The sequence below is a fragment of the Protopterus annectens genome, chromosome 9.part0, assembly GCF_019279795.1.
Source record: "Protopterus annectens isolate FY-2018-M chromosome 9.part0, PAN1.0, whole genome shotgun sequence".
Lineage (NCBI taxonomy): Eukaryota > Metazoa > Chordata > Ceratodontiformes > Protopteridae > Protopterus > Protopterus annectens.
Window position 1 is genome coordinate 1156297362 of NC_056743.1, and position 25226 is coordinate 1156322587.

General features: G+C 39.8%; 1 protein-coding gene across 2 annotated transcripts in view; it reads left to right on the forward strand.

Annotated features, from left to right (window-relative positions):
• Nucleotides 1–25226, forward strand: part of LOC122811888 (delta-like protein 1) — a 540266-nt gene that overhangs the window by 415509 nt on the left and 99531 nt on the right. For both annotated transcript variants that reach the window (XM_044084029.1, XM_044084030.1), the window contains one exon: nt 3871–4020. In XM_044084029.1, coding sequence (XP_043939964.1) covers nt 3871–4020 — 150 coding nt within the window. The remainder of the gene's footprint in view (nt 1–3870; nt 4021–25226) is intronic.

Consider the following 25226-nt stretch of genomic DNA (forward strand, 5'->3'; position numbering starts at 1 on the left):
TTTACTAAAGTGCAGGACTGTGACAGCATCTTCACATGAGATTAAAGGAGTCAATTCTTTGAAAGCTAACTCAATATAATAAAAATGGAGGGCATTTATTTATTTACTTTTTTTACACCAGAGAGTCATGAGGTGAACTACTTAATACCTCCACACATGAGCATCTGTCTGAGATATCTGAAATCACTCAGTCCATAATGGCATGATTATCAGTTTCAAATTTTAGTTTGGCGTATGTGGGAACTAGATAATGTATAAGATTCCATGAGTGTGATTTACAGTACTGTGAATGTTACTGAATGAGGAAATGCACTTTCTTTGAATGCGTTTGCTGCAAGGGAAATTCCTGCTAGGACTCAGATAAAGATAGCAGCAGGTTAACAAAGGTTAAGAAACATGCAGACAAACAGGAAAGGAGCAATGGGTTAATATAGCATAACAATTCAATCACTTTTAAATTTGAAATTAGAATTTTCCCTCATGGAGATTGATAGAAATGGTGATGGGATTTGGAAAGGGTAAGCTAACAAAATGGATGTGGGGAAAGGTGGCTGACTGCAAGAAAACAAACAATAATGTTTAGGGGCAATGCTGTCAAAAGTCAAAGGGGTCATGTGAGAGTCTTTCCTGGGCCAATACGTATGGCATATTCATGTCATTGTACTATGATAGGTGTGGCACTGGAGATTATGATAGGTATGGCAATGGAGATTCCAATAGATGTGGCACTGGAGATTCCAATAGGTGTGGCACTGGAGAATGGGGGCTACCTGTATACAAATATATATGATTGGGCACAGAAATGGTATCTGAGTTTAATACAAAAAATAAAGAGGCTTTATAATTTCCCAGGTTTGGGCTAAAACTGTGTACAGACCTGAAGGTTATTACTGAGCATACAGTTACAGATTGTACGTTGATGTTGATATCTGTTAGTACTTACTGGGTATCAAAACTGTTTTTGAGTTAACTTGTAGATGCAGAAAGTTCTGTAATGACTGCTGCACATACATATGTTTATTTACAAGCATCCTTTTTTATGGAATGCTAAATCAATGCAATCTATTTCTAGCTTTCTAGTACACAACTGTACATAACATTACAAATACAGTAACACACAGTAGTTAGTTCCATAGTTAGGCACTTCTGTCTGATGTCACCTCAGTAGTCCTGCTGCCTGATGAAATACAAGTAACATGAGTCTTTCTCATGCATGCTAGAATTCACTCAAGAAATAAACCATATTTTCACTGTTCAGGATTTTGTTGCCAGTCTTTTAGTCAAAATTAATCAAAAATGAAAAATATAGTAAAATAAAATAAAAATCCTAAAGTACTTCAAATGTCTGCATGTAGGGGTCTATGTTGCCACAGATTTATCTTCTGATGGCCATTACTCTGGTTCATTGTCTAGAGGAAAGTTATATTTTTTCTTTCTATATTTCTTGTGGCCAAGTTAGTCCTTCTTTTGACATTGGGAACCGTAGCTTTAAGCTACCTGACAATGGCTTCTCTAGTATGTTGCATGGTGGGCAACGACTTACAACAGTGTGAACAAGAGTTGTGTTCCTCTTTTACTCCACCTTCATTAGCTTTGTGTTATGGTGAGTCATTTTTAACAGGAAACTACAGCACAGAGGGCATTGAGGGGAGCTACTGAATCCCTAACCTGTACTGGCACTATACTCTGTGTTTGCCGAACAACGCTTCAGCTATTGGTTTCACTGTCAACTGGGACCAGTTGCATGTTATATAGCCTTTTGTCCACTATCACCAAGTTGATATAGACCACTTAGAGTTCATAACCAGTGCCACCTTGATGTTGTTCCCTAAGCAGTGCATGAATTTTATTCCTTTGTTTTTAATCAGATAAATTGGAAAATATCCAAGCAGCATTGCCTTCTACATTCACCTCCATTTGAGCCTCAGAAGAAAAATCTTCCATTTATTATTGTGATTTTGTCATTTTTGTAACTTAGGTGATCCACAAAATTTCAAATTCAAAAGTTATCATAATAGCAGATCACCAGCAGAATACATGATGCAGTGTACAAATATAGGACTCCCCTCACTACAGTCAAAAAGCAACTTGGGTGCAGGTAGCAACAACATATGTAGCCCCTTGCCGCATGCTGCAGGAAATAACATGCCATGCACACTGCTACATGCAGGTCACACTGGTTATGCCATTCCCTTTTAATGACTGGAATATTCTTATACTTATCTTCAGCTGTGGTCTGACTTCCAAGGTTGAAAATCTAGCAGGATGGTAAAGACTATGGAACATGCCAAGGACCTCAGAGCTGAACTGCTGGAAGAAATGAACCACCAGATACAAAATGAAAACTCTGAGGCCAAATCCAATATAATTCTAGAGTGTATATTCAGAGATAATGATATGAACGGATGAAAGAAGTAGGAGGGTTATGTTGTGATGTTACAGCTCAGGAGTAATTTGCAAATTTCTAATGTCTATTCATAGAGAAGAAAATCAAGATAGCTGATAGGGACGACAGAAAGTCTACCAACGTGATAAGAGGACCGATGGACAAGGGATGCAAGGAAAGACAAAAGAATTAAACCCAGCCACTCTGGTGAGAAGCAGGAGTAGAGTGGACATGACATATCGAAAACCAACACCCGTACCTAAGTCAGCGGTCAACACACAGAGAGGAAAACACTGAATCACAACAAAAAGTTTATTAAGTACTTTCGTCAGAGTATATCCAAAGACTTCATTACAATAACAGTCATAGGTGAATCAGAAATGTAAACATCCTGCCCAGATCACATGATCTGTGCTGACCTCTGACTCTGGTATGGGTGTTGGTTTTTAACAGGTTCATGTTTTCAACACTGGACATGACATATGTTCATAAAGCAATGAGCGGTCAGTATTACAGAATATGTGTAAATTGGGAAGACAAAAAAGAAAGACATGAGCTTGACTTTCAAACTAAAGAGTAGATGCAATAGGAGGCAGGAGATATCATGGAATATAAGATTACAGATACATGCAGGAGTGTCTGAATAGACGGAGTGTTTGGAGGAAGGCATGGGTAGTGAAGCATCAAGGAACAAGCTACAAAAATAAATATCGATAGTCTTGTCTCTTTCTGGCGTCACTGATATATCTTTTCTCTTTCTCCCATGACCAATGTATAATGTAATGTTAAAGGTTAGAAATGAGTTCAAAGATTAGAAGATGTAAAGTATATTCTAATTAAAAACAGGATATAAACTTCAGGGAAAACAATGAAGTTAGAGAAGAGAATTTAGTGCAGTTAGAGAAATATATATATATATATATATATATATATATATATATATATATATATATATATATATATATATATATTTTTTTTTTTTTGCATGTATTAAAGTTTTAGTGTATTTGAACCATGTTTAGCTGGTAACATTTGTTTGCATTTTTCTGGTTTTGTTATAGTAACCAGCTTTCATCTGCCTTACAGTTCCTACTTTCTACTCTAAAGCTGTATATTAGCTTTAAATAACTATCATGTTTCATCGGTAAACAATATATACATGCAAACACACACACATATATCTATAAATATATATATATATATATATATATATATATATATGTATATATATATATATATATATATATATATATATATATATATAGATAGACATAGATAGATATATTGATCTATAACCTTTCTTGTGCATTTAAACCTGAATTGCGTTGTAGTCATAAATGATGTTTTACAGTATGCATGTTTCATTGTATCTAGCTCTCTGCTTTTAATTGATGGGTTACATTTCTTTCCTCATCGTGTGGGAAGCTCTGTGCTATAAGGAATGTCTCATTTTCTCTTTTATTTTCATTCTTTGATTCTTATAGGACGTGATACTGTTTCAGATGAAATTAACAACCACATGACAGGAGCAGTAATTGGAATCATCATTGGCATTTGCTTTCTCTTCATTGTCCTGGCAGTACTTATTGGCTGTTACATCAGAAAGCGTAGGATGGCAACTGAGCCCACCCCAGGTAATCAGAAACCTTGTGCAGCATTTCTTATTACTTGTATATAGGTTTTTTTCCCCACAACCAAAATGTCCACTTCCCTTCTTACTTCCTTTCTTTCTATCAGCTGAGGTATAGTTTGAAAAGTCAGATCCTAGACTCTGTATTATTTTAGGGTATCTTCCTAGAATTACAAGGCCTCAGAACCACTGAATAGGATAACAGAGGGTTCTCATAGTGTTGCTGAATGTAGCAGTAGGCAGCCATCTGGAATGTTATACTATTATACTTGGCAATTCTCAAACTGCCTTTTATGTATTGACTGCAAGGCCTGATAATACTGCTCTAGCAATGATGATACATAAGGAATAACCCATATCTCTATGCATCAGGAGGACATTTATTTAAATTTCTTTTTTTTACATTTTGATCTTCATATGGTTCCACTTGGCATTTTGCACCCCAAAAAATGCACATGCACAAAGCAATAATTCAATAAAGCAATAGCGTAATACGTCAGGAAGAGATATTGTCTCACATGCATTAGTTTTTATTTCTCATTATGCAACCATTGCAGTAATTAGGCAGAATACTGCTAGTGGCATTAATACACAGATTCAAAAGCTCATAAGGTTTACAAGCCAGAGTCAGTTCATAGACCATAACCATCTTCTCAGTATCCACCCTTATAGGGCAACGCCTACCACCATGAGGACACAACAAGTCTGGTCCGGGTTAAATGTATGTGTACCCATCCAATCATCAAGGTTTGCCTTCAAACATAGAAGACCATTTTATTAATGATGGAAGTCTTGAGTTATAAGTGTGTTCCGCCAGCATGTTCTATGTGTTTGTTTGTGGTGAAAATTTTAGACTTTAGTTTGAGTAACTCACTGAATCTATAAATAGCAGCAATGCAGTTTATGAAGTATACCTGGAGCTAGCTAAAGACATTGATATGATTTCCCAAACAGAAATTGTAAACAAGTGTAAAGCCTAAATGTATACCCTACATGAACTGTCACCATCTCTTTCAGTTCAGTGCCACTCTCCTACCTTCTTGAACAGTCTTGCCTGACTACCATAGGTCTTGTCTCACAAACAATTTATATCTTTGCTGTTTGCCCTCATTTCCTTTTGACTTATTCCTGTTTATGCTTTCCTGCACATATGACCAAATGTTTTCCTGTTTTAACATCGGCACATGCAATGCCAAGTGCTGAAAAGCTGAGAAAAAGACTGGATACCCTGAGAAGAGTGAATCTCGAAAATCTCTCTTCTCCTTAAAACTTCTTTTTGCAGGGAGGGGCAAGCCACCCCTCTACACTTCTTACAAACACATATTGATCTGGGAGCAGCAATTGCTTTGGTCAGTATGCAGAAGCCATGAAACAAAAGGTGCAGGCCATCCATGGTGAAGCAAGGTGAGCTATCAGTCATCTTGTCCTAAGTTGATATATACTGTACTCCCTAGAAAGACACCAGTTTCTTTGTCATTTGTTAAAACCAATTATCTTATATAATATCTATCTATATAAATATATTTATTTATATATATATATATATATATATATATATATATATATATGTATATATATATATATATATATATATATATATATTATATCGGATCCCCTTCAGTTTACCGAAACGCCACTAACGCCGAAACACAAATCACCGACACCAAAAGACCGACAACACAAAATACCGACAATACTCACAACCATACATGCACTAACTGTAACCCAAACCCTAACCCTAAGGTCCGACACAGCCGCACACTTACCCTACCCGCACCCTAACCCTAACTCACTTAACCCACCCCTAAACCCACAGTCCGTCACTATCGCACACACACCCTACCTGCACCCTAACCCTAACTCACTTAACCCACCCTTAAACATATATTCCGTCACTATCGCACACTTACCCTACCCGCACCCTAACCCTAACTCACTTAACCCGCCCCTAAAACTACAGTCCCTCACTATCGCACACTTACCTGTCCGCTCCCTAACACTAAATCCCTCACTCTATCGCACACTTACCGAGTCCGTCGGGTTCTCGCCTTGTCGGTCATCTGCATTGTCGGTGATTTCGGCCCAACGGATTCCTTGTCGGTGAAGTGAGATTTCGGGCATCTAAAGGGGATCCATTATATCTTATGTGCTGTTTTTTGTACTGTTGCTTGTATTGTTCTATTGACTGTATTGTACTATTGCCTGCATTGCCAAAATATCTTTTCTAATATCCTATGGAGCTTTTCTCCCAAGGTCTCCACTGAAAATGGGCCCCCAGCCCAGTCGGACACTACCCGGTAAACAAAAGTAATAAATGAATAAATAAATATCTATCTTATATTGGCATAATTCTGGCTAAGGATAGGATTCCAGTTATAAATGGAGTCTTGCCCGCATTTGAGAAATGCATAGTGAACTTCAACATGTCTGTCTTCATTTCTGTCTAGGTTGAGTGTGTCAGGTCATTCACATCTACAGGTCATAGTCATCTTTATCCTGTTTGAGGGACAGTAAAATGCTTGTGATATTATGGATATTAGCAGTACAAATGCAGCTAATATTCATAATAGCAGCACAAATGCAGCTATCATTCAGTCTTTGTCCACATAAGTGTAGATTCACTGTACCACTGCCTGATGATAGAGTCACCAATTACCAGGACATTACTATTTTAACATACAGACTTAATGGCTGTGGAAAGTTTGAAATCCAAAGCCTGGAGGACTCATTGAGTTGTGTAACTATGGTGGAGCTGTGTTCATAGATTGGTGTCAGGATTCTTTAGTCATGATTCTGTGAGGCTTGAGGAGTGATTTTTTTACAACTTCAGTGTGTTTGTTAAATGTGATCTTGTGAAGGTACAGCTGAATTTGTGTTACTTACCAGCCATTTGTGTGAGACTGTGTCATCTAGGTTATATTAAGAATAACTCTTCTTACAAATCATGTCATGTTGTTGGTCTAGTAGTAGTCAGTTGTCAGTATGCATTCGGCAGTTCCTGCACTTTTTCAGTATACGGAGACCAATGGCAGAAGATAGAGAAGGGATAAAGGTAGACTGGGCTTTAACATTTGTCAGGTGTGTCAAAGTACCAAGATCAGGTGTGAAATACGGAAACAACTTAGTCAATAGGCAGAGAAGATATATTCTGAAAAGAAATGCTAGATAAGGTGACGATTTACAAGTTTGTGTGGCTTTCCTCCGGGTGCTCTGGTTTCCTCCCATGTTTAGAAAGACATGCATCTGGAGCGTTTCTCCCCGGGCCTCCACTGAAAGTGGCTTGGTTCCAAGTCAGACTTTCCTGGTTAACAAATGTTAAATAAATAAAATGAATAAATAAATACTGATGAAACAATAATATATACTTATAGGGATTTGAAATAGAAATGGGTCTTACTGGACAGGTGGAGTCAGGAAAAAAAGGGATAGTAGCATTACTTGGATTGAATTCTTCCTCATGTCCTGATGAGTACTTTTACATGTTGGACCCTGTTTTTCCAAAATCTCACTGAGATGACACAGATATATATTTTATATATCCTGGAGAAAGGTAGATCAAAAAACTATAAAAAGAAGACTAGGTGCTCAGGTCCCGGGATAAAAATGCGTGCCCACTCCTGGACATAGAAACATTTCCTACAACTGGACTAGGCCCAATTAAGGAGAAAGGGTGCCCCCCCCCATGGTAGAAAAAGCAAGTAGTACACAAAAACAAAACTAACAGATAGGTCAAGCATGTGGCATACAGACAATAATATATTAGATTATCTCACGCATATTTTATTGCATGTTTTTATCAGTGTAAAGTAATAATGAAAAAAAAATTTTAACAATTCACTGACAATCTAAACACATCTTTAAGCATATTCTTTAACAATCTACAACCCCAATCAGACTTCAGACTTTTATGTTCTGAAACCTAGGAAACTGGCATTTTAAAATGTTTTTTATGGTTAGTCATTTTTATTTAAGTGCATATGTTATTGCAAACATTTCATTTTTTGAGTTGATATAATGACTAACTTTTTTAACACCCAACTCTAAAGCACCACACCTTAGTACTAGATTTACTAATTAATTAATTGTATAATTGCCAGGCTATTTAATGGAGGTTACTGCACACTGCAATTTGTTTTCACTTGATAAAGCTCAGGATTGCCTGAGCGAAAGCGCTTGTGTGATTTTATCTGTGACTTTTGGAATACTTCAGAAATAAAAATACAGCCTTGTGGACTTTAGCAGAGTTCCGGTTCCTTTCTTCAAGGTCGTGGATTATTCTTTACTTCTATCCATAGTCTATGACATTACTTTTGCAGGTCATATGGGCATAAAGTATACCATGAGATGTATTATGCAGAACTTTTATTCTCCTGGGATTACAAGCAATGTAACAGAGTACTGCAGGACCTGTGAACAGTGCCAAAACGTAAGCAAGCCAGGAGGCAAGATCAAAGCTCCTTTGATGTCTTTGCCTGTGATTGAAGAGCCATTTCAGAGGGTGGCTATGGATATTGTGGGGCCTCTGAGTACCCCAAGTTCCACAGAGAAGAAGTATATTCTGGTGGTAGTAGACTATGCTATTAGATATCCTGAGGTGGTGACTCTGTCCTTCACTGAGGCAGAGAAGGTGGCAAATGCTTTATTAGATATTTTCAGCAGGATAGGTTTCCTGAGAGAAATACTGAGACAGAGGTGGCAATTTCATGTCCGACCTGCTGGCTTGACTTTGGAATTGCCGTGGGGTGAAGAACCTAAAGACCGCCCCTACCACCCACAGACTAATGGTCTTGTGGAGAGGTTAAAGTCTACACTAAAGACCATGCCAAGAGCATTTGCAGACCAGTTTAAGAGAGAGAGGGACAAATATTTTCCCCATCTGCTATTTGCCTGCAGAGAAGTACCCCAGGAATCCACAGGTTTTTCAGCCTTTGAGTTGCTGTATGGGAATAGAATGAGGGAGCTTTTAGATTTGATTCTTGATGAGTGGGAGGGCGAGTATGAATCCCACAAGAAGTCTGTTGTGGCATATGTCCTAAACCTCAGAACAAGGCTTAGGGAGATCATGGGCTTGGCCAAGGAGAACCCGGCAGAACCCCAACATCAGAAAAAGGTGTGGTATAACAGGAATGCCCAAGCCCAATAGTATGCAGTGGGACAGTAGGTTATGGTGCTCATTCCTGTTAGACATAATAAGCTGCAGACAGCTTGGGAGGGACCCTTCAAAGTGGTAAGGAAGGTTAGTGATGTTAATTACATTGTAAACCTGCTACGCGGGAGGCAGGGGCATAGATTGTACCATGTTAACATGATGACACCTTACCATGATAGGGAGGCCCTGGTGCAGAGTATTTGCAGTGGATGGTAGGTGGATGCTTCAAACCATGGGGTGGGGGCTGTACTCAGCCAAGTTTCCTCAGAGGGAAAAGAGCACCCAGTTGTTTATTTCAGCTGTATACTCCAACCCAGTGAGGAATGTTATGCAGCTATAGAAAAAGAATGTCTAGCCATAGTATTAGTATTGGCACTGCAGAAACTTCAGCCCTATATGTATGGAAGGGAATTCACTGCAGTTGCAGATCACAATCACTTAATTCCAGCTAGCAAAATGCCAAGTTACTAAAGTGGAGCCTAGGGTTACAGGCATATGACATGACAGTGCAGCATAGTAGTGGGGTCAGCAATGCCAATACAGATAGGCTCTCAAGACAGGGTGTGATTGACTTGCCCTAAAATATATTTAATCTGTTAGACAAGTAAACAAGAAAAAAGTTTCATGCTTATCAAATATATATAAAAAACAGTGCATAGCAAGATGATATATTCCTCGGTCTGAATGAGGTTTGGGCCTCTTTGAAACTGACTGCATCCATAGGTCTTCAGTTGTGGCATTGCATACATATATGCTGAACTTATCAGATCAAAACATAGTGTATGCTTTAAAGCATGAACAGAAGAAGTCTAAGATGACATTATGATGATATGCAATAGTGCCATCTGTGCTAGGGAGAATAGGGCAATGCATATGTAACACATGTCAGCATATCTAGCTGGAGTTTTGTAAAGAATTTTATGTTATTTGACAATCACACTGATTCCTACAGATGTTTGTATTAAAATGTGTTTGTAAAGTTGCTTGTGTTAGAAATGCATCAACAGTGCGTCCTGCTGGACAGAAAGAGATATACATGTATGTCAGACAGTATTATTATAACTGATGAAATGTATATGTTTTAACAGGGAATTCTGGAAGGGAAAAGGTTAATCTCAGTCCAGCTAATTTTGAAAAATAGGTTGAAAATTAAAGGGGTTGGTTTAGGCCATAAAGATTTTATCTTATAGGTCTGATTACAGCCAGAGACAAGAAATGTTTGGGAGAATCGGAACTAAGAATCTTACTGTATTGTCCTTAGGGATGAACTAATTGCTACCCTGAAAAGGTGGAGGTTTTTGAAATTAGTTTATAGTTTTCAGATGCTGTAACAGATCACAGCAAAGCTCTGGGTGTGTATTGTACCAGAGTCAAGTGACCAGATGTGATGTCATTCTATAACAAGTATTGAAATGAGTTTTTAGATATTAGTGAGAGGTATGACAGAACTCTCACAGTAGCACTTTGTTTCTCAGAACATGACAGGAAAGTTCTCTCACAGATATCTCACACAACCTCACACCTCATCTTGCCATGCTGTAGTAAGCAAAACTCATTATCTTGTGTTGCTGTAGTAAGTAACTTAAATAGGGAACAGTAATTCTTTAGTCAGTCAGGAAAATATAGTGAGATTAGTTAAGTATTGTTTTTCTGCATCCATGTGAATCTATCCAACTGCGTTATTTATATCTCCTGTGATTGAAACTCTGGTGTTTATTGTAAGTACATATTTAGTATGTTCATGTTTTCTATTTTATTAGTTATTATTGAATATTTCTATATGTTTCTTTGTGGCTGGTGTTTTAGAGAATACGTTTAACATCTTAAGAGTACTCATGGTTATTGTAGTGACACTTTGGTCGTTCCTGAAAGACTTGATGCATTGGTTGAACTCTACCATTTGTATTTGGTATTTATTTTAATCAGTATAACTGTGTACCCTTGTAAAAGGCTTAGAGTAGCTAAATGGTGCCAGTGTAATTGCATTATAGCCTGGACAGAGGGGGCACAGCTGATAAATCTGTGCCAGCTTTTCCCAGATATGTGTGTGTGTGTGTGTGTGTGTGTGTGTTGTAAGAAAAATCAAATATTCAAGTGTGTGTGTTTGTGTGTGTGTCAGCTTCTTGGAACAGTGACACAGAGCTCAAACGTGGTCAGTGTGGAGTCTTGTTTTGGGCTCAGAGAGAGAGAGAGAGCGTCATCGCCCAGGTCTGGAGTGCGCTCCCTCTCCTCTCTGCTCATAAGAGAAACTGTGCTTGGTGCAGAGAGCTGCATCTGAAAATACTGTGTGTATCCATTTTTGTTCCTAGTGGCTGTCCCTCACTGGTGTCAGTTGTAATTATTGAGGCTCCTTGATTACTGGCTTGGAATAGGGACCCTCACATATTGGTGGCAGCTGGGTGAGATATTAATTGAACTTCAGTAGCCTATGGACAGTTGTCACTGATGGTGTGTGCACTGTCAGTAGCTACAAGGTAAACCTACAGTGTTGCATTTTCACAACAGTTTTATTTATTTGATTAGTTCAGTTTAGTCAGTCAGGCAAAGATGTCAGCAGAGGATTATGGCAAGCTGACAAAGAACCACTTGGTTAAGGGTGTGCTAAGCATGCCAACCTGACTAAAGAGGAAATGATTTCAGCCTTAATCATAGGTGCAGTACAGATCAGCAACCAAGAAGACAACCAGTCTGGTGATGGGGTTGTGCAGCCTTCAGAAACAGGACAGTTCACCTTTTCCTCAGAGGACTTAAAACTAATCTGGAATTAAAAAGAATTGAAATGGAAGCCAAACATTTGGAATTAGTATAGACTGTGACTTTTGGAGGCCAAAGAAAAGGAGAAACAACACCAACATAAGAGGGATATGCTGACTCTTTCTCAGGGTCATGGAGATAATGGGCTAGTGAAAAACTGAATCCCAAAAGCAATAAAGGTATAAAGGTCAGCAAATTTCTTCCACAGTTTACACAATGTGATAATTTTGATAGTTTTATTCATATGCTTGAAAGAGTATGCCAACAGTATAATGCTGACCAAGGGCTCTGGGTATGGTTCCTGACCCCCTTATTCCATGGTAAAGCTGTAACTGCTGTTTCTAAATTGTCTGATATTGGTTGTTTAGGATCATTGGAGGTTAATAGGCTAAAGGCCCAGGGCCCTTACAAGCCTAGCCGAGTTCAACCCATGTTCCCAAGGGTGTCTGGTTCAAGCAGACAGGAAAATCAGCACCTTTTGCCCTTGTCCAAGAGTGACATAGGTGGAACCCCCGGGGTGCATTTCTGGTTACCAGTCCAATCATCCAAACTGCACTTAAATAGGGCCAGTGAGGGGCTTTGTTTAATGTGAATAGGAAGCTTGTTCCAAAGGTGGGCCAACCTCTGTGAGAGAAATCTGTCTCTCCAGCAAGTTCTGTTGATGTCATATACCAGGTTAAGGTCCATTGGGTGAGTGACCCATGTGCCACTTGACTTGTAAATGTGCAGCATTTCCATCAAAGCTGGGTCAGAGAATGCTCTATATACAAGGCACAGGTGGCCTCTGAGCAGTTTGTATGACACAGAGTGAAGTGACCCTTGAAGACCCTGCATTTTCTTCATAAGGAACCTTTGTGGTCTCTCCAATTGCTGCAGGTGTTTGGAAAGGAGTATGCCAAAGGGAGCATTGTATGCCCAGATCTCTCACAACTGACTGTATGCTTAGTCTATTGTTATTGATGTGGTAGTTTGCAGGAACATCACCCTTGCTGAAGGGGATAGTAATACATTTTTTGTATTAAGTTTAAGACTATGTCTTTGGCATCAGTTATTAGTCTGCGTAAGATCTTCTTGCAGGATGTTGACATCTGTACTGTACGGGTTTCAATGATTTCTCTGAGTTTGCAGTCATCTGCAAACTTTGTCAGCCAGAGACCTTTAGTTTTAGCCTGCACTTCAAAGAAGTAGATTTCCAACAGCAGGAGTCCCAGAACTGATCCCTGTGGAACACCACTGGTTATGGGTCTGCTGGAGGAGGTGGAGTCCCCTATTTTGACTGTATGACTTCTGTTAGTGAGCCAGTTTGAAACCCACCTGACAATATATGTGTTGATACCCAGCTGGGTGAGTTTATTAATGACGGCTCAGTGGGGGATTGTGCCATACGCCTTGGCTAAGTCTAGGCAGGCCGCATGCACAGATTTGCCTTCGTCTAGGGCTTTGGTGACTGTCTCAAAGAAGTCCACGAAGTTTAATAGGCATGCTCTCCCCTTGACAATAAGGTCCATGATGATTTATTTCATAGCCTTGCAGATAAGGCTGGCCAGGCTAATGGGTCTATAGTTCCTGGGTATGTGGATGCACCCCCTTTGTGCAAAGGGATGACAGTAACTGTTTTCCATTCTACTGGGGCAAAGCCAGTGCTTAGGCTGTGATTAAAAAGTGTGCTCAATGGTGATGCTAATTCCTGTTTTAACCCATGTAGAACACATTCCGGGATGTTGACTGGTCCCATAGAGGCTGTGTTTTTGGCCTTGAACAGGGCATTTAAGACCTACTCCTCAGAGATACTAGGCAGGGGACAGGTGTTTGGGATGCTTTGGGGTACATGTGGCAGGGACAGGGGAGTGATGTTTTCACTGAACCTGTCAGCCAGCAGGTTAGCTATATCCACAGGTTCTAAATAAGTAATGCCATTAACTAGTAGCATAAATTTGGGCCTTACCTTTGAGGTTACAGATGTAAATAAAGAGCGCCTTGTTGTTATCCTTAGTTAGGGAAGCTAATTTAGTTTCATAGTTAGCTTTGGGGGAATTCACTAGGAGTCTTATTTCCTTGTTTAAGTTGAGGAAGGAGTGTTTCCAGTTTTGAGACTGTTCATTCCTGTTTTTAGACAGCAATTTCTTTTTCTTATTGTATAGTCTATTAATGGCAGTTGTCCACCAGGCAGGTTTGTTTTTCCTAGAAGATATTGCTTTGGTCCAGGTACAGCAGAGTCAATACAAGTACTTGTATAAAGCATTGGTGTATAACTCAGCATAGGTGTCTGATCCATTAGTGGGGAGAGAGGCTATGAAAATATTTATGTCATCACATAAGAGGTGTAATTGGCCTTGTAGATGTTTTTTAGTCTAGTTCTTGCTAAGGGGGAATCTTGTGTTATAGTTACTTCTAGCAATACTGATTTGTGGTCAGATCTCGCCAGGGATGGCCACACACTGGGGGTGGTGCATTAGTCTCCAATGTCAGTGAGCACCAGGTCCAGGATGTATGGACCCCTTGTGGGTGTGTCAACCAGCTGGTCCAGGGCATTGGAGTTAACAAAGTCCAGGAACCTTTGGGCAAATGTGTTAGAACAAGTATACTTTACCAAGTCTATAGGTGGATAATTTAAGTTCCCCAAAACCAGGGTGTTTGGTTGTATCTTGATTGACTCAAGTAGATCCAAGTAGGCTGAGTGGATCTCCTGATTCATGGAAGGGGTCTTATAGCTGTCAATGACCTAAAGAGGGATGTTACCTACAGTCAATTGCATCTGGATTAATTCAAGGAAATCATGCTGTTTAACCAATCTAGTGTTGTATTTATATTTAATGAATATTGATACATCATCTCCTTTAGTTCTCACACCTTCAGTTTGTGGTCTGAATGTGTGGAAGGAAATGTAACCTGGTATAGCTGGAGTGCTCGCCATAGCCTTAAACCAGGTCTCAGTGACTGAACAAATGTCAGCAATTCCAGGGTGAGGACTGCTTCCAGTGAGTGCAGTTTGCAGTTTAGACTCCTAGTGTTTAGCAGTATAACCTTGAGGTTGTTTTTAGAGGGTATTTTTACATCAGGAAGTTTGTTCTTGTGACATTGCCTAAAAAGGCACTATGGGGATGGTAAGAGCCTTAGCCAGTAACCAAAATCCCAGGGGTGACAGATGAAGACCATCTCTGGCAAAGCATCAAGGTCTGTCGACCACATCATCCCAGGCTGACAGATACTGGATCCCATTTTAATTATACCAGAAACTAAGCCAATTGTTGAAGTCAGTCATTTTTTGTTTATATTGAGGTATCATCCTAGATGAAGGTAAAATGCTCCTTAAGGCTAGGGACATATCTGCCTGAGACACATAATCCAAGAACTCAGTCATGTCTCTCTTCATATAGTCCAGTGAGGTACGTTGCAAGTTGTTCACACTAACATTGACTATGACAGAGTCAGAACAGTGCCTGTTGTTGAGAGAGTTGATTGCGTGTGTGATGTGGCAGATCCTGGCACCTGACATACAGCTGACCATGACCTTTTCCTTAGGTTAGATGTTTTAAATGTAACTGGAGGGGGCATGTAGCATACAAATGTCCATTGAAGCAAGGTGGGGAGCAAAATGTGAAGGAGTCAACAATTGTAAATAACAGCATGCCAGTGGTAAGTTGTCTGGAGATAACATGGGTACTAAACTATCATTGGAGTTTGTATCCTGTAGTAGTGGATGGAAGACAGGCCACTGCTAAGAGAGACATGACTGAAGCCTGGAATGATTAAAGAGGAGCAGTACTTGCTTGGGCAGTCCACTCCTGTCAAAGCTTTAGCAGGGACCCCATTACAAATACCTTTGTGCAGGGTTCACGTTGACTGAGAGCATGGAAAAGAAAGCAAGCAGGTAGATGTGTTTGAGGATACCCATGCAAATGTCTTGACAGGGAATGACTTTGATAATGCAGTACCTTGTGCACATGCAGTTACACACAGTCAAGTTTGGAGACAGGTATGTGGGTCTGGTAGCCTGGGGAGACCCAGACAGACCCCTTACCTGATGTTGGGGCTGGTGATGTGGCTATTTCAGGAGGGAGCTATGCTGTAATAGTGAGCCTGAAAGTGAACCATAGCTGCTGGTAGGTATTGATGTTCCCGTGGGGACAGGGTGACTACAAGGACAGAGGTGAATGGTAGTACCCATGCTGACAGTGAGGCACTGCTGTTAGAAGATGCCAGGGTTCCTGTGGAAAGGGAGGTGGGAAGGGTCACAAAGGTAGAGTTGAGACAGGCTCAGCTTTCAGAACCTACTTGATGAGGCTTGAGGGAGGTAGATAAGGAGCCACCTGGTTCTCAAGCAAAAGGGGGGGTCTGTAAACTGGAACAAAGGGTTACTGTAAAGAGACTGGACCCATGAGGGAGGACTGAGGAAATACAGCAGTTGGTAGTGCCTAGAGCCTACTGTCTGTTGCTTCTAGCCATAGCTCATGAGATTCCCTTTGCAGGTCATATGGGAATAAAGCATACCAAGAAACACATTAGGTAGAACTTTTATTGGCCTGGGATTGCAAGAGATGTAACAGGGTACTGCAGGACCTGTGAGCAGTGCCAAAAGATAGCCAAGGCAGGAGACAAGATCAAAGCTTCTTTGATGTCTCTTCCTGTGACTGAAGAGCCATTTCAGAGGGTAGCTATGGATATTGTGGGACCTCTGAGTACCCCAAGATCCACAAGGAAGAAGTATATCTGGTGGTAGTAGATTATGCTATTAGATATCCTGAGGTGGTGGCTCTGTCCTCCATTGAGGCAGAGAACGTGGCAAATGCTTTGTTAGAGATTTTCAGCAGGGTAGGTATCCTGTGAGAAATACTGACTGACAAAGGTGCCAATTTCATGTCTGACCTGCTGGGTTGTCTGTGGAAGTGCTGTGGGGTAAAGCACCTAAGGATTGCCCTGTACCGCTCCCAGACTAATGGTCCTGTGGAGAGGTTATGCTCTACACTAAAGAACATGCTACATGCATTTGCAGACAGTTTTAAGTGATAGTGGGACAAATATTTGCCCCATCTGCTGTTTGTATACAGAAAGATACATCAGGAACCCAGAGGTTTTTCCCCTTCGAGTTGCTGCAAGGGGATGGGGTAAGGAGGCCTTAGATTAAATTTGTGATGAGTGGGAGGGTGTGTGTGAATCCCACAATGAGTTTGTTGTGGCATATGTCCTAAATCTCAGGACAAGGTTTAGGGAGCTCATGGGCATGGCACAGGAGAACCTGGCAGGAGCCTAACAGCAGAAAAAGGTCTGGTATGATAGGAATGCTCAAGCCCAACAGTATGCTGTGGGACAGCAGATTATGATGCTCAGTCAGACACAATACACTGCAGGCAGCTAAGTGGGGGGGCCCTTTGAAGTGGTAAGGAAGGTCTGTGATGCTAATTACATGGTAAACTTGTTAATCAGGAGGTAGGGGCATAAATTGTACCATGGTAACATGATGAAGCCTTACCATGCTAGTGAGGCCCTGATGGTGAGTATTTGCAGTGGATGGCAGGTGGCTGCTTCAAACCATGGGGTGGGGGTTGTACTCAGCCATGTTTCCTCAGAGAGAGAAGACTACCCAGTTGTATATTTCAGCCATAAAGTCCAACCCAGGGATAAATGTTATGCAGATATAGAAAAAGAATGTCTAGCCATAGTATTGGCACTGCAGAAACTTCAGCCCTATCTGTATGGAAAGAAATTAATTGCGGTTACAGATCACAATCCCTTAACATGGCTACATTATGCCAGCCAGCAAAATGCCAAGTTAGTGAAGTGGAGCCTAGGGTTGCTGGCATATGACTTGAGAATGCAGCACTGTAGTGGGTCAGCAATGTAAATGCAGATGGGTTCTCAAGACAAGGTGTGATTGACTTGCCCTAAAATATATTAAATCTGTTGGACAAGAAAACAAGAAAAATGCTTCATGCTTATCAAATAATATATATATAAAAAAAATTGCATAACAAGATTATATATCCCCCGGTCTGAATGAGGTTTGGGCCTCTTTGAAACTGACTACATATATAGGTCTGCAGTTGTGGGATTGTATACACATATACTGACCTCATCAGATCAAAACATAGTATATGTTTTAAAGCATGAACAGAAGAGGTCTAAGATGACATTAAGATGATATGAAGTAGTGCCATCTCTGCCAGTGAAAGTAGAGTAATGCATATGTAACATATGCCAGCATAGCAAGCTAGAGCTTTGTAAATAATTTTATGTCATTTGACTACCACACTGATTTGTACAGATGTTTGTATTAAAAATGTATTTGTAAAGTTGTTTATGTTAAAAATGCATCAACAGTGGGTCCTGCTGGACAGAAAAGAGATATACATGTATGTCAGCCAGTAGTATTATAACTGATTAAGTGTATATGTTTTAACAGAGAATTCTGGAAGAGAAGAGGTTAATCTCAGTCCAGCTAATTTTTAAAAATTGCTTGAAAATTAAATGGGTTGGTTTAGGTCATGAAGATATTATCTTACAGGTCTGATTGCAGCAAGAAACAAAAAATGTCTGGGAAAACCAGGACTAGGAATCTTACTGTACTGTCCTTAGGGGTGAACTAATTGGTACCCTGGAAGGGTGGAAGTTTTTGAAATTGTTTTATAGCTTTTCTATGCTGCAACAGATCTTAGCAAAGCTCTGAGTATTGTACCAGAGACAGATGACCAGATGTGATGTCATTCTATAATCAACACAATGAAATGAATTTTTAGATATTAGTGAGAGATATAATAGAAATCTTGCAGTAGCACTTTGTTTCTCGGAACCTGACAGGAAAGATCCCTCACAGATATCTCACATAACCTCATATCTCATCTTGCCTTGCTGTAGTAAGCAACCCAATGCTCATCATCTTGCCTTGTGCCTTGCTGCAGTAAGTAACTTAATTAGGGAACAGTAATTCTTTACTGAGTCAGGAAAATGTAGTGAGATTAGTTAAGTATTGTTTTTCTGCATCTGTCTGAATCTATCCAACTGCAGTATTTTTTTATATCTCCTGTGAATGAAACTCTGGTGTTTATTGTAACTAGATATTCAGTATTCTCATGTTTTCTATTTTATTATTTATTATTAAATATTTCTATACCCTTCATTGTGGCTGTCTTTTAGAGAATACTTTTATCATCTTAAGAGTACTTATACTTATTTTAGTGACACAGTGGCTGCTCCTGAAAACCTTGCTGCATTGGTCAAACTCAGCCATTTGTATTAGTCTTAATTTTACTCTATATAATTGGGTGCCCTTAAGAGCCTTAGAGCAGCTGACTGTTGGTGGTGTAATTACTTTATAGTCTGGGCAGAGGGGGCATATCTGGTAAATCTGTGCCAGCCTTTCCCAGATGTGTTTGTGTGTGTGTTTGTGTGTGTGTGTGTGTGTGTGTGTGTGTGTGTGTGTGTGTGTGTGTGTGTGTGTGTGTGTGTGTGTGTGTGTGTGTGTGTGTGTGTGTGTGTGTGTGTGTGTGTGTGTGTGTGTGTGTGTAAAAAATGAATTATCCAAGTGTGTATGTTAGCTACTTGAGAAAGGGACACAGAGCTCCAAAGCAGTCAGCATAGAGTCTTGTTGGGGGCCTGGAGAGAAGGAGAAAATCCAGCCCAAGGTCTGGAGTATGCTCCTTGTGTACTCTTAAGGGAAAGTGTGCTTGGTGTAGACAGCAGCATCTGAAAATACTGTGTATATCCATTTTTGTTTCTAATGGCCGTCCCCCAGTGGTGCTAGTGGTGATGATTGAGGCTCCTTTACTACTGGCCCAGAGTATGGACTGTTACATCTTTGCTGAGTTCAACAGAAACGTTTTGGAAAGTAGTGTCTCCAGTTTGGTCAAGTAGACAAGTATCAAACAACAACTAAAAGTGGGAAAAAATGAAGAAAAGGAGTAGAAGAAAAAGAAAGGAAACTGAAAAGCTCATAAATATAGTAGCAAGTATACAAAACTCCTTGAACAAACATGTTGGCAAAAAATGATGCAGGAATAGTTAAACAGAGCTGAATTTAAATCAAAAAATGAAAAGCTAATGACAGTCTAAAACAGTGGGCTCCTTACACAGTGATTTAGAAAGTGTTTAGAAAAAAGTGGGAGAAACAGACAAATGCGGGTTTTTGTAATACAGAACTGGAAAGGGTTGAACATCCGTGTTGTTGAATGTGACTTGCTTATGTATGTGGACTTATAGTGAAAGGCACAGTAATTTGGTAAAAGTGCAGCATTGGGAATTGCACAAACACTATAATGTAGAAGTAACTGAAAAGCATCAGAAACATGAACCACAAAGTATTATTAAAAGTGATGAAGTTCAGATGACATGGGATCCACCCAATACCAACAACTCGGAAAATAGATGCAAGGAAAGTAGATTTAGTAGTCCAAGAAAAAAGATAAAAATAGCATTAATCAGCAAAACTACTACACCCAGCAATTATAATGTCTTATATACTGAGACACACAAAGTCATAATGTACAAGTATTTGCAAAGAGAAATGAGAGCAATGTGAAAGAAAGATACCCAAAAAAGTTCCAAAAGTAGTATAAGTTACAGAACTAATAAAAATAATTTGCAATCATACTTAAATATGCTACCATGCATTTAAACCTGTATGAATCAAGGAAGGAGGCAATTTTGAGTACATGGCAAGTGATGAGAAAAGTACTCTTGGCTAACATCAAAGATTGAAACTATACTAATTTCATGAACTCTAATTGTACCCTGACTCTGGAATGGGCTCCATTACTGTGTCAGTATTAGAAATCCAAAACATTTGGAGAAATTAAAAATGACAACATTATATATTACAGTATAATGTAAGAGAAGAATACAGCTATACTCTACTATAGTACCCAATTACATATGTGAATGCAGTATAAGAATATTAATGTGAGGGCTAAAGGGTAGCATGTCAATCAATTATACTTTGTCCAGATTTAGAGGGAAACATGTAATGGCTATAAATTTGCAGCAGAATTACAGCAGCAGTGATTTATATTTACATTTGAAGCAAGAACTGGTCCTAGGATTGAAAACTGTTTAGAATAATAGCATGTAAAGGAATAGGGAAAAAAGACAGCAAGAAAAACAAATGAGCAGCAGAAAAGTAAGATGAAGTGTGTTCTCACTGCTTATACCTGACTTATTTTGTAAAGCATGTTTAGACTCTTGTCCTTTTCTAACTTCTTCGGCTTTCTTTTAAAGCAAACATTTAGCAGACAGTGCAAGAGGAAGAGCGGAAAATCTGCTCTATTGCAGAGATTCTAGTTTGCTACTAACTTTGGATACTTGCAAAATACTTGATCAGGAAAAAATCTTCTGAAGTACTATAGTGGGAGACAGTCGCTGAGAATGGTTCCTGCAAGGTTTTCTGTGTGTAAGGTAATAAATAGCTTAGAAATGGACATAGTGGAGTCTGGGTGTCTCCCATCCAAATAAAACCACATTCTGTGCACCTCTGTGGTGTGAGATTGGGTTACAAGTTAATGAACAAATTCCCACAGTCATATATTTGAAGTAATTGTTGTCATACTATCTCTATATCTTGCCTGCTTACCCCTACCTTCTAAAAACATCCACATTTTGTGTACTCCATTGATGTTACAGTGGGATGAAAGTGAAAAAACAAACGTCCACAGTAAATGTATTTCAAGTGTATTACATACAGCCACACAGTAGCCATGGTAAAATAGTCCAGTTAACTCCATACAAATGTGCACTAGTCCTGGAAAGGGACATTTTTGGAAATAAATTAACACATTCTCTACTAGATTTGTGATTTACAAGCTTTAAACCAAATATTCCAAATGATAAGCATCTGTTTTAGGTTTATAGACCATAATTAGGTCAATGTACTTCCTAGTAAAAGTAAATGAAAATAAAAGTAAATCCAAATAATTCATCCTATGCAACTTTCCATGCAATGTATCTTCTTTGTGAAAATATATTGAATTATTCATATTTTCTCTATCAATTTATGGTCAAATCACTGGTCCATATTCCAAACGACGTCTCATATTACTGATGAATTGTTTGTGTCTTTCGGCTTTTCCCGGTTAGGGGTTGCCACAGCGGAACTCCGGTCCACTAATGATTGGTAGTGGATTTTTACGTACCGGGTTACCAGCCCTGACGCACAACCTTCAATGAAGGCACGCCCCATTCACGTATGCCTCCACACAGAAGACGCTCTAGCTGAGAATCAAACAGGGCAACGTCTTGCTATGAGGAGACAACGCTACCGCAGCACCACCACCGCATTCAGGAGCTAATATCTCAGGGAGCATAGATAGCAGAAATGGAGTATTAAACTTAATAACTTAAATGTCCTTAACACAGATTTATTATGTATGAAATCCAAACATTAGTTATTTATCAGTTGTTATACTCAGATTGCAACAGATATCTAATTCTTATGTGCCAGGCTTGTTTTTGGAAAAAAAAATGTTCAACATTCCAATATTTGATCACCATACCTCTCAAAAATCTCTGATTTTGCAGACCATCCCTAATTTTGTCTCATTTTTTTACCCTGTCTCCCGTATAAAACTTTATTTCTTTGGTAAATCACTGAAGATTACAGTTGTTCAATAATGCCAGGCATCAGAGTTTCATAGGATCATAGGATCATTGGAGATTTCTAGGTTATCAACCCGGAGGTCATTTTAAGCCTAGTCATTTCATCCCAATGTAATACCATAGAAATGCTAGTCAATATCCAAGGCTACATTTAGTGATGACTGCCCATGTACAGGAGGGTTGTTGTCACTATCCTTGGTAAGAATTTACAGTGCCCCAACCACTCATCCAGGTTCCCTTGAACAATGTCATAGAGGTGCTCTATTTCACATAAATTGATAGCCTGGTCCAAAGATGTCTGTCCCTTTAGCATGCCCTATTTAAGTCACAGGCCATATTTCATTCCCTGGAATGAGTAGCCTTAGTCCCGTTTGATTTATGGATATGCAGCAAGTTGATTAGGTTTGGGTCCTGGATTGCTCTGTAGGCCAGGCATAAGTCTCCCCCCAGAAGTCTATATGATATTGAGCATAGTGACAGGGACTTTAGTCAGTATGTGTAAGGCACATACTGGAGCCCCTTGATCTTCTTTGTTAGAAACCTCTGAGGTCTCTTTAATTGCTGTAGGTGCTTAGTATAGTACATGCCAAACAGGATGTTATACTCAATTATGGGCCTGATAAGTGCTGAGTATAGAGGGATTATAACCTCTTTTGCCCTCGAGGCAATGTCTTTACTAATCAAGTGTGGTGCATAGAAGCTTTTCTTACTAAAGTAGACACGAGTGTTCGAAGTTAAGGTTGCAGTCAACTTGTGATCCCAAGTCCCTTTCTACTTCGTGGGTACTTAGGGTAGTGTTTTTGATTTGATAGTGTAAAAGGACATTGTTCGGGCCAAATATAATGATTATACATTTCATCTGCATTCAATTTGAGACTGTAACTAATACAGCAGTTATTGGTCTGTGTGAGACCCTCCTGGAGTATACTGACATCATTTGGGGATTCAATAATTGCACCTAGTTTGCAGTTATCTACAATCTTGGTCAGGCACAACCCCTTAATTTTGACCTGAACTTCTGGGAAGTGTATACCAAACAGTAGTGGGTCCAGCACTGACCCCTGTGGCATCTTGCTGGTAACAGGTCTGATGGCTGAAGTGGAGTCACCCACTTTTATAGCATGTGTCAAGTTTCTGAACCAGTTGGCAACCCATCTTACAATGAAGGGGTTTACATTCAGTTTGCTAGGTTTATCAGTAATGCCTGAATGTGGGATTGGGTTGAAAGCCTTTGTCAAGTCAAGGTATGCTGTGTGCAGAGTTGCCCTCATCAATGACCATGGTTACATTTTCAAAAAAATCCACCAGATATAACAGGCAGAATCTGTCTTTGATGAAGTCAAATTGGGTAGAATCCAGGGTTTGGAGGTCATCTATGCCTATATTTATGAGGTCCATAATGATATGTTCCATGGCCTTACATATGAGGCTGGTCAGGCTTATGGGTCTGTAATTCCCCTGGTCTGTTGCTAAGCCACCTTTGTGAAGGGAAATAACTGTTGCTGTTCTCCATTCTGCAGGAACAAATCTTGTGGTTAGGCTATGATTGAAAAGGGTAATTAGTGGTGATGCTAGTTCATATTTTAGCCTCTTTGGAAGACAGCCTGGGATGTCATCTGATCCCACAGAGGCTTTGTTTTTTGTCTTGGACAAGGCTTTGCGGACCTCCTATTCAGATATGTGGGGTAGGAGTGAATTTGGGGGAAGTTTAGGAAGGGATAAGGGAGTGAAATTTTCACCAAACCTATCCGCTAGTAGGTTTTCTATCTCTGTGGGGTCAGTGTTTGTGATACCATTTGGCCACTAGTTCTGCACATGCTTAGGTCCTACCTTTTAGGCTATGTGCATAGCTGTAAAAGACCTTATGGTTATCCTTGGCTATGCTTGCTAAGTTTTTCTCAAAGGAGCCCTTGGAGGATTTGATAAGTTGTCTTATTTGCCTGTTGAGGCTGAGAGGATGCTTTTCCATTGTTGAGGCCTCACCTTTGCTTTCCTGGACAGCAACTTTTTGCATTTATTGTAAAGTTTGTTGATGCTGGATGTCCACTATGGCAGCTTGTTTTTACTTGGGGCTCTGGCTTTGATTCCTTCTGATACAACAGAGTTTATACACTTATGCAAGTGATTGTACAGGCTTTTGTGTAAGCTTCAGTGTAGTTACTACTTCCAGCTTGGGATGGGGCTTGGAATGCATTGATACCTTCACCTAGGTGGGTATAGTTTGCATTGGTGAAGGTTTTTAGTCTGATTTCACCCTTTGTGAGTTTTGGTGTTAGTGCCAGCTCAAAGGTGACTGATTTGTAGTCAGTTTTAACTAATGAAGGTCTGAAAGTTGTGGCAGTGCATTGTCTGACATGTTGGTGAGGACCAGATCTAGAATGTTTGTTCCTTTTGTCAGGGTATGAACAATTTGTTCCAGGGCATTTGAATTAACAAAGTCAAGGAACTTTTGCACTAATGAGTTAGGGCTAGCAGAGGTGTCCCAGTTGATGATGGGGTAATTGATTGCCCCCATAACCAGCATGTTCAGTAAAATTTGGACTGTCTCCAGTTTGGTCAAGTAGACATCATGGGTGTTGTGACCCATGGAGGGGGGATCTACAACTGGCTATGACTTGAATGGGGATCTTACCCACCATAACCTGGACCTGGAATAACTCCATGGAGTTGTCCAGTCTAACTAGATGGGAGGTGAATTTATCTCTAATGTAGATTGAAACACCACC